We start from the raw sequence: 9,328 nt of genomic DNA, 5'->3' as shown, positions 1-9,328 counted from the left end.
CCCTTCAGTAATCGTATAGGGGTATTCTTTCATTCGGGGGTGCCTATCGGTCTCAGTGTGAATCTGCATGTGTGTTCCCATGTCTGGGCGTCTGTCAGTGTGTGCACAACTCTCCACATCCATGCCTGTCCTGTGCTGCTGTTGTGTCTAAGTCTATTATCCGGGTGCCGGTGTGCATGGGGATCCATCTGTGGGTGTCTGTCCTGGCTTCTTTGTGTGGCAGGCAGTGTCAGTTCAAATCTTGTGTCTGTGTGCTGGCCTGTCCTTGACCTGTGTGCGTTGCCCAGTGTAAATCTGCCGGTGTACTTGAAGCTATGTGCTGGCCCTCGTTTCTTTGTGCATCTGTCGGTTGGCTTGTCCTTCTCTGTTGTGTGAGTGTATGTGTATATGTGTGTGTTGTTTCAACGCAGGGGGCCACGTTGCTGCAAATTCCTCTCGCGAGGGTGCCCCTAGAGGAGCTATCAGAAGAATCTGGAGGTTGATGGCTTCACTAGAGCGGGCCCAGCTCATTACCAGCTAGGCAGGTTGTCCGGTTTGCCTCCTGGGGCTGCCTGCCAGGTCCCCTGCCCTCCGTCCAACTCCTGACCTCCATTCCTTTCCTTGGAAGGGGTGAGGACAGGGAGGTGAGACAAAGACAGAAGAGTGCACATGCCACCTCACTCTGACTTTCACACCCAATCACAGACTTTCTCTTGTACACTCACTTTTTCCTAAACAATGAGACCTGGCTATTTGGTATGGCAACAACAACAGGATGATAAGATAATTGCTACCATGCATCGGGCACTGAGCGTCCATTGCTCAGCATTTTATATACAGGACTCACTGAATCCTTTCAAGAACCGAATGAGGCAGTTGTTATTATTTTCACATTTTAGTGTTGAGGAAGTAGAAGCTAAGGGAGGTTAAGTGAGTAGTCCAATGTCACACAGCTAATACATGATGGAGCAGAATTTTCTAGTAAAGGAAGGCTGCTTGGGAGCATGCCACCCTGGCCTGGGAAGAGGCATTTATTGCAAATAGCAAGAAAGAGGGATAAAGGGGCACCTGGGTGGCTCAATCGGTTAAGCATCCGGCTCTTAATTTCAGCTCAGGTCATGATCTCATGGTTCATGAGTTCAAGCCCCAAGTCAGGCTCTGTGGCAGCAAAGCCTGGTTGGGATTCTCTCTCTCCCTCTCTCTCTGCCCCTTCCCTGCTCACTCTTTCTCTCTCAAAAATAAATAAACATTAAAAAAAAAAAAGAGGGATACAGAGGCTTTCCTCCTCCAATGTTGGCATCTAATTATTGCCAAAAGAACTAACGTCTGCTCGAAATGTCATCCCTTTTGACGGTGAGGTGACCGAATACCAAACAACCAGGGAGAGGAGATGGGAGGACAGACAAGGTCATGGAAGAGAAGGCACAGGAGGGGCATCAGGATTCCTGCGGCCTAGACTGCCTCTACCCTGGGCTCTGAATGACCTTGAGCAGGACACCTCACTGCCAGGCCTGAGTGTGCCTATCTGTAAATGTGAGGCTCTGTTGGGATGTTTTAGGGACGGTGTAAGCATCGCAGAAAGGATGATTGGACTGAATGTTCTCCAGTGTCCCCACCGACCCAAGAATTGCCACGGGAGCCTAGACAGGGGTCATGCTTGCATTGTCTTGGTGGTTCCCACAACAGTGGGAAGAGAGTCACATGCACAGTAGGGTGCTGAGAAGGTTTGCTGAATGAATGAATGATGAATGACACCATTTCTCACTAATGAAAGAACTTCCCAGTCCACCTTGGGTCTTAGGGCAGCAAACATCATAAGGGAAAAGGAAAGAGAGGATAAGCATTTTGGACTATCATAAATCCACCCATAAATCAGGAATGACCAACTGATACATAGTTGTCAAAAGGCATCAATGGCCACCCCCAGGTGTGGGGGTGTATGGGGTAGAGGAAGACACTAGGGACCCCTAGTCTCTGCCTGGACCACCTCGTGTGGAACTAAAGAATTTCACCAGGAACAGAAAAGCTGGGATAAGGATGAGGAGGTGAAGATCTTTGCCTGTAGGAGTCTGTAGGGAGAGGGGCTCTCTCTCCCCAGCCTTTGGGGATGGAGTGGAAGATGATCTCTGGGATGGGAGATCAGTTCTATTTCAAGTCTCCTTGGAAGAGACAATCTGTGTTTGGGGAGGAAGGATTTCTGTTCTTTGTTCTAGGTCATATCGTGACTTGAGGGGTCTGTGTTTGGAGCTGGGCTCTATGGGGGGGAGGTTTCTTGGCAGTATCTTCTCATAGTGCAGGGGACTGGATTGCTCAGGTTAGGGGGTGGGCTTCTGTTCTTGGCTTCTGGCAAGCAGGCTTTTGGGAGAATATAAGAGAGTACCTGGGGAGGGATCAAGGGAGCATCTCCGTCCAATGTGGCAGAGGTTCCTATCTGGAGAAGAGCATCAGGGAGACCGGAAGGCACTGGCAGTGGGGGGTAGGGAGTAGGGGGGAAGCCTGTCTTGTCCAGGAAGCTCCAACTCGCTGGTCAAAGCCCTCAGGCCGCCCTACTTGTGCGCTGACATGAGCTAATCTAGGAATACTACAGGGGCGGGGGGCAGAGGGGGGCGGGAGAGACTGGGGTTCTCAGAGAGACAGAGCCTTGAGAGGGGGAGATTGGGGATCGCTTTCTTTTCCTTTCCTTCAGTTTCTCCCTCCCCCCACTTCCACCCCAGTCACAGCCGCTAGACCTCCTCCACCGAAGCCAGGTCGCCAAGCTGCTGTTTACTGCTCAGGAGTCGTCCCGGCGGGAGCCCAGCTGGGAACACACGCAGGGACCCTTACCGAGCTGTGGACCCTCACGGAGACACAACTACAAAAGGGTTCACACAGGCAGAAACGCAGGCAAGCCAGTCGGCAACACTTATCCACACAATCCAGCACACAAGCTCTGCGCACGCACAGGCTGAAATGCGCACGAAAACACACATGTACAGAATAAACACAGTTACCAAATCTCACCCTCGGAGTCCTTTCAGATTCAGCCCGTAGCAGTATCTGATACAGTATCGGTCTTTGTCTCGGGGTCGCTCTCTGACTCGAGCACCCCACTCATCAGCAACGATCTAGGTTTTCACCGCCTCGGCGAGCGCACCGCGCACCTCTGCGCCCCGGGCCCGCGGCGAGCCTTTCTTCCCTCCGGTCCGGACACCGGCTGAGCCCCTGTGCGGCGTGTGCATACGCAGACCCGCCAAGAAGCTGTCGAGAAAGGCCCTCACGAAGTCCTGCTCCTTCCAGACTCCTCAACGAAAAGAAAGTGAGAGCGGTTGGTGGCGGTTGGAGCGGATGGAGAGCGGTTGGTGGCGACCGAGCCGCAGAATCGCTTCCATCGCGGCGTCCCTGGACGGGTTGAGACAGCCCGGTGACCGAGGCCCGGCTGAGCATTCTTGAAACTGGACCAGGACGGACACTGTCTGCCTCCGAAGGGGGCTTGCGGCCAGGTTTCAGTGTGAGTAATTGGTACAGATAGACGCCCAGACGGCCGGCGCCGCCCGAGACAGGTAACTGCCCCGCTGCCTTTCTGGACGTCTAGACTGGTCCTTGGCCAGAAGCTCTGGGGCCAAAAGCCTCCTAGGCTCTGGAGGGGGTAGTCGCCGCCGCGGGACCGCTAGAATCAGCAGGCTCCGGCCCCCTCCCTCCTTGCGGCGGCGAGGTGGGAAGGGCTAGGATCCGAGCTTAGCACCTCCCCCAGAAATGCAGCACTCCAGCCCCCCCACCGTGCCCTCCGAGCCCCCTCCCCGGTGCGCTCCCTGTCGGTGCCCTCCGGCGGGCGCCCTTCTCCGGCCCCCATTCAGTTCTCCCGAGTCCCTTCGCGACCCTGTTTCTTCTCGCTGCCCTCCTCCCCACGCACCCCCTGCCTCCGGGTGTTTCCCCTTCCCCAGCGCCCGCCCCCCGCCTGATTCCGAGGGGCGGGAGCGCATTGGGCTGCGCACGGGTGGGGGCGCCGCGCCAGCCTCGCGTAGCTGCTCTGACGCCGCCGCCGCCGCCGCCGCCGCCGCCCTCCGCAGCCCAGCGCGCGCCCCGCGGCAGCTCCGCAGTGCACTCGCCGCCGCCGCTCCGCCAGCCCCGCCGCCCGCCCGCGGGGTGGGCTTCGAGCGAGCCTCAAACGCCAGCCGAAGGGGTCATGAGACAGAGCGCCCTGGGACGCCGCGGGGAAAGCGAGCGAAGATAGCGGCCTCGCGCCCCCCTGGCCCTCGCCGCCTTGTCGCGCGTCCCCCGCGCCCCCAGCCCCTTGTGTCCTTTCCACGGACCCCGCCGCAGCCATGGCCACCCTTTTACGCAGCAAGCTGTCCAACGTGGCCACAACAGTGTCCAACAAGTCCCAGGCCAAGGTGAGCGGCATGTTCGCCAGGATGGGTTTTCAGGCGGCCACCGACGAGGAGGCGGTGGGTTTTGCTCACTGCGACGACCTCGACTTTGAGCACCGTCAGGGCCTGCAGATGGACATTCTGAAAACCGAGGGCGAGCCCTGCGGGGACGAGGGCGCCGAGCCGCCCGTCGAGGGAGACATCCATTACCAGCGCGGCGGAGGCGCGCCCCTGCCGCCCTCGGGCTCCAAGGACCAGGCTCTGGGGGCCGGTGGCGAGTTCGGGGGCCACGACAAACCCAAGATCACGGCGTGGGAGGCGGGCTGGAACGTGACCAACGCTATCCAGGTGAGCGCGGGATTCCCTGCTCTGCCTGCCCCCACCCTCCACCTCCTTTAGCTCAGAGAACCAGGCCCTACCCCCAGCTGATTCCCCGGGCGATCTCGGCCGAGAGACCCCCCTCCCCTCCTCAGGACGTCACCTTCCCCCTTCCCTCCCAGCCCTGCGGGGTGGGGGTGGGGGGGGATCTGCAACCCTGCAAGCGGCGGCTCCCGCCCAGATCGCGCTCCCTCCAGCGGCGCCAGCCGCTGGACAGCCAGGCTGCTGTTTGGTCCGAGGCACTTGCCCTGAGACCCTGCAAAAGGGAGGGAAACAGGAGGAGGGGGGATCGGGGAGTGGTGAGGGAGAAGGAAAATCAGGATTGGAGGGAACGGTGTCTCCCGGGACTCCGGAATGGATTCACAGCTGCATGTTGGGGAGGAAAAGAGAAGGGGGAACTGCTGAGCTGGGAGTCTCCTCCTCTGACACAGGCACCGACACACAGGCTCACATCCCCCCTCCCGCACGAACAAATTCCCCGCACAGGTGCGCACGACATGCGTCTATATATAGACCACGGGGTTATCCTCAAACGCACCTTCATACGCCCCCACACAAGCACGTACCTGGACATACCAAGCACACACACGAACCTATTTGAACATTCACAGGCACACAAGCGCAGACTCATGCAAACAGGATTCAGCCCACTTTCTCAAGTGCAGCCCTACTGGGGACATACAGGTGTACCCAAACATAAGCACACATATTATGTGCCCACACAAGCACAAATGGCCCGTGGTACCTCAGTGCTTCTGCGCACAGACTCACCCCTTTCGCCCGAAATTCCGGCTACACCGCAAAGAGGCGACCAGCTTCTCCGCATGTGACCCTGGAGAAGCCGCCTCTGGATGCTCTGAACTGCCTCTACCCTCCAGGCCGGCCACCCCTTCAGGCTACTCGCAACGCCCCACTCCCCACCAGGAGGCGCCGGACTCTTCTGGGACCGGGTTTGGAATGCGCACAACGACCCCCGGAACTGGCGGAGGCGGGCAGGCCGCGGCACGCGGAGCGGAGGAGGCCTCAGCCCTAGGTGCCCCCGGGCCCTGTGGCTTGGTCCCCCTCGCGTCCCCGGAGCGCACGGTCGTTGGGACGCACAACGTGGGCCTCCCGGGAGCGGGAGGGCCGCGGCGGGTTTGCTCGGGGACCCGGGCTGAGCAGGGCCCTGAGCACTAAGTGGTCGGGTCCGAGGCGCCTCCCGCTCCCGGGCCCTGCGAGACGGCCGTGCGGAACCGCGGGCAGGAGACCGCGACCGCCTCCTTGCCACCCCCGCCTTCTCCAGGGGCGTCTTTGAAGGCCCCGTTCCATAGGCCCGGAGCGAGGCCAAGGTGGGAGCCGGAAGGCCTGGGGGCCTCGGAAACCCTGGATTTCGTTAGCTTTTCTTCTCTTTGTGGATTCTAAACCTTCCTTCCACAGTCCGCCCGCCTGAGTCCACAGCTTGATTCCTGCTTGATTTAGCCTCTCAGTCACTGCTCCCGCTTCTCCTCCCCCCTCACCCCCCCCCCCACCCCGCCATTACCCTTCTGGCCTCTCCCCCCTAGAGCCTTCTGGCTAGTCGCACATTTCCTCCGTTCTGGCCTCCCTCTGCTTCGCTCACCTGTAGTCCCTCTTCCACCCTACCCCAGCTCTTTTCCCGGCCCCTGCTGTTATAACGCTCCCTTCTCCAATCGGCCTTAGGCCCTCGTTAGCTTCCCTGTACCCCATTGGAGCCGCACCTAAAATCCCTCACCCCCTCTTCCTAGTGGCTCAGGCCCAGCTCTCTACCTTTCTCGCCGCCCTTTTCTGGCCCTGACCCCTCCAGCCCCTTCTTACCTACTTCCAAAATATCTCCATATACCTTTTCCCTCCTTGTGGCTTGACCCCACGCTCAGCCTCCTCCCCACCTCCCGGCCCTTAGCGCACCTTTCCCTCTCAGTTCCGTCCTTGAACACCTCCCTCTCCATCTGACTCGACGCCCGGGCTTCCCCCGGTGAGGCCGCGGGACACCCCCCTTGCAGCCGCCCGTTAACCTCTCTTCCCCGGGGCTGAAGCCCCGTTCTCACTCCGCGTGGCGCCCCCTCGCGGCCCCAGTTTTAAGCCACGCCTCTAGGCCCCCTCTGACGAGGCTGCTGCCGCTGAGCCCCGGCGTCTGGTTCCCTTTTCCAATCCGCAGGGCATGTTCGTGCTGGGCCTGCCCTACGCCATCCTGCACGGCGGCTACCTAGGGTTGTTCCTCATCATCTTCGCCGCCGTGGTGTGCTGCTACACCGGCAAGATCCTCATCGCGTGCCTGTACGAGGAGAACGAGGACGGCGAGGTGGTGCGCGTGCGGGACTCGTACGTGGCCATCGCCAACGCGTGCTGCGCGCCGCGCTTCCCGACGCTGGGAGGCCGCGTGGTGAACGTGGCGCAGATCATCGAGCTGGTGATGACTTGCATCCTGTACGTGGTGGTCAGCGGCAACCTCATGTACAACAGCTTCCCGGGGCTGCCCGTGTCGCAGAAGTCCTGGGCCATTATCGCCACCGCCGTGCTGCTGCCCTGCGCCTTCCTTAAGAACCTCAAGGCGGTGTCCAAGTTCAGCCTGCTGTGCACTCTGGCCCACTTCGTCATCAACATCCTGGTCATCGCCTACTGCCTGTCACGGGCACGCGACTGGGCCTGGGAGAAGGTCAAGTTCTACATCGACGTCAAGAAGTTTCCCATCTCCATTGGCATCATCGTGTTCAGCTACACGTCCCAGATCTTCCTGCCTTCGCTGGAGGGCAACATGCAGCAGCCCAGCGAGTTCCACTGCATGATGAACTGGACTCACATCGCCGCCTGCGTGCTCAAGGGCCTCTTCGCGCTGGTCGCCTACCTCACCTGGGCCGACGAGACCAAGGAGGTCATCACGGATAACCTGCCCGGTTCCATCCGTGCCGTGGTCAACATCTTCCTGGTGGCCAAGGCGCTGTTGTCTTACCCGCTGCCCTTCTTCGCTGCTGTGGAGGTGCTGGAGAAGTCGCTCTTCCAGGAAGGCAGCCGCGCCTTCTTCCCGGCCTGCTACGGCGGCGACGGGCGCCTCAAATCGTGGGGGCTGACGCTGCGCTGTGCGCTGGTCGTCTTCACGCTGCTCATGGCCATCTACGTGCCGCACTTCGCGCTGCTCATGGGCCTCACCGGCAGTCTCACGGGCGCCGGCCTCTGCTTCCTGCTGCCCAGCCTCTTCCACCTGCGCCTGCTCTGGCGCAAGCTGCTGTGGCACCAAGTCTTCTTCGATGTCGCCATCTTCGTCATCGGTGGCATCTGCAGTGTGTCCGGCTTCGTGCACTCGCTTGAGGGCCTCATCGAGGCCTACCGAACCAACGCGGAGGACTAGGGCGGGAGGGCTCCCGCGCGCTCCCGCGCCCTTCCCACCCTCCCCACCCTCCCCCACCAGCCCTGTGCGCCCTGCCGCCGCGCTTGGGAAGCCAAGCTTTAAACATCTCTGGTTCCTAGTTTCTGATTATTGGGGACGGGGGTGGGGTGGGGTGGGAGGGATAGGAATCCACAATCCATCGCGTCTGCGTTTCTGTTGTCCTTTCTTTCCCACAACACCCTAGTTTCTGGGGAGGCAGGGGGGCGAATTTGTGGGCGGGGCTTTCTGTCCTTCCCGGAGGGCCCCCTACTCTTTGGTCCCTGTCACCAAGTGGGTGGGAAGGGAGGGAGAAGGGGCTCAGCTCGCAGGCGCAGAAACTTGACCTTGGGGGGACATTTCACAGCCATCCAGTGCTCGGAATCTGCAGCGTCCAGCCATTTCCAGCAAGAGCGCTTCCCATTCCAGAGACATTTCAACCCTGCAGAGGGAAAGGCTGGCCGGGAAATCCGTTTCGGGTGGGTGATTTCCTTTCACGAAGCGGGGAGGCGAGAAGCCAAGGCAGGGCCGGCTTGCCTGCCGGTTTTCAGGAATCCAAACTCATCTTGTGCAATTTATCAGGTCGTGGAACTGTTCTACTGTGCGTGTGGTGTGCTCGTGGTGAATAAGACGAAATGTATATCAGAAAAAAAAAATCTATCTCTAATTTAGAGTGCGGTACATTAATTATATCCGTAAATAAAGAAGAAACAAAGGTGCGCGGGCTTCTTGTCGGTTCTGCATTTTTGCGCCCGCGGGGATCCCAAAGCGTTGGAGCGCCGGGAACAACTCTGGCCCGACCGGGTGAATGAAGCAGGTGTGGATGGGAGAGCGCCTGTAGGAGAGCCTGAGGGGAGTGAGAAGGATGGTCTGCACTAAGAGGAGGCTCTCCAGGTGTTTGGGGGGAGGCAGGGGAAGGAGCCTGCGGGGCTTGCAGCAGTCTCAGTGTGGCCGGGGCCCTGCCGCCACCAAGATAAGATTTATTCCGAATCCATCTGAGAGCATTCCAGAGACCCTCAACCTCCAATCCTGAAAGGAAAAAAAAAGAAAAAAGACAATAAACAAAGGCATGCAGAAATTCACACTTGATTGTGGACTGTGAAGCTACTATACAAAGGAAATCAGCCGCAGGTTGTGTATTTCCCAGGGCTCCCAGGGCCAGGGGCCAACCCGGCCTCCCAGGCATCTCTCACCCAAGAAATCCCCCCTCAAGTCCAAGCTGAGGTTTACACAGCCACAGCGAAGAGATCTAGCTGTTTAGAATCAACAG

The 9,328-nt window shown here is 59.4% G+C and overlaps 1 protein-coding gene across 1 annotated transcript; it reads left to right on the top strand.

Annotated features, from left to right (window-relative positions):
• The first annotated feature begins 3,852 nt into the window (after positions 1–3,852).
• SLC32A1 (solute carrier family 32 member 1) lies at positions 3,853–8,777 on the top strand. Its single transcript, XM_045444617.1, has 2 exons — positions 3,853–4,673; positions 6,856–8,777. The coding sequence occupies exons 1-2, from the start codon at positions 4,281–4,283 to the stop codon at positions 8,041–8,043; spliced, it is 1,581 nt and encodes a 526-aa protein (XP_045300573.1). The 5' UTR covers positions 3,853–4,280; the 3' UTR covers positions 8,044–8,777.
• The last annotated feature ends 551 nt before the right edge of the window (positions 8,778–9,328 follow it).

Source organism: Leopardus geoffroyi, chromosome A3, assembly GCF_018350155.1.
Source record: "Leopardus geoffroyi isolate Oge1 chromosome A3, O.geoffroyi_Oge1_pat1.0, whole genome shotgun sequence".
Classification (NCBI taxonomy): Eukaryota; Metazoa; Chordata; class Mammalia; order Carnivora; family Felidae; genus Leopardus; species Leopardus geoffroyi.
This window is presented reverse-complemented; position numbering and strand designations above follow the sequence as displayed.

Bases quoted from the DNA above. Each gene is read 5' to 3' on its own strand.
- SLC32A1 (XM_045444617.1), top strand. From the start codon at position 4,281: ATGGCCACCCTTTTACGCAGCAAGCTGTCCAACGTGGCCACAACAGTG. The intron at 4,674-6,855 runs GTGAGCGCGGGA...TCCAATCCGCAG, and splicing joins ACGTGACCAACGCTATCCAG to GGCATGTTCGTGCTGGGCCT.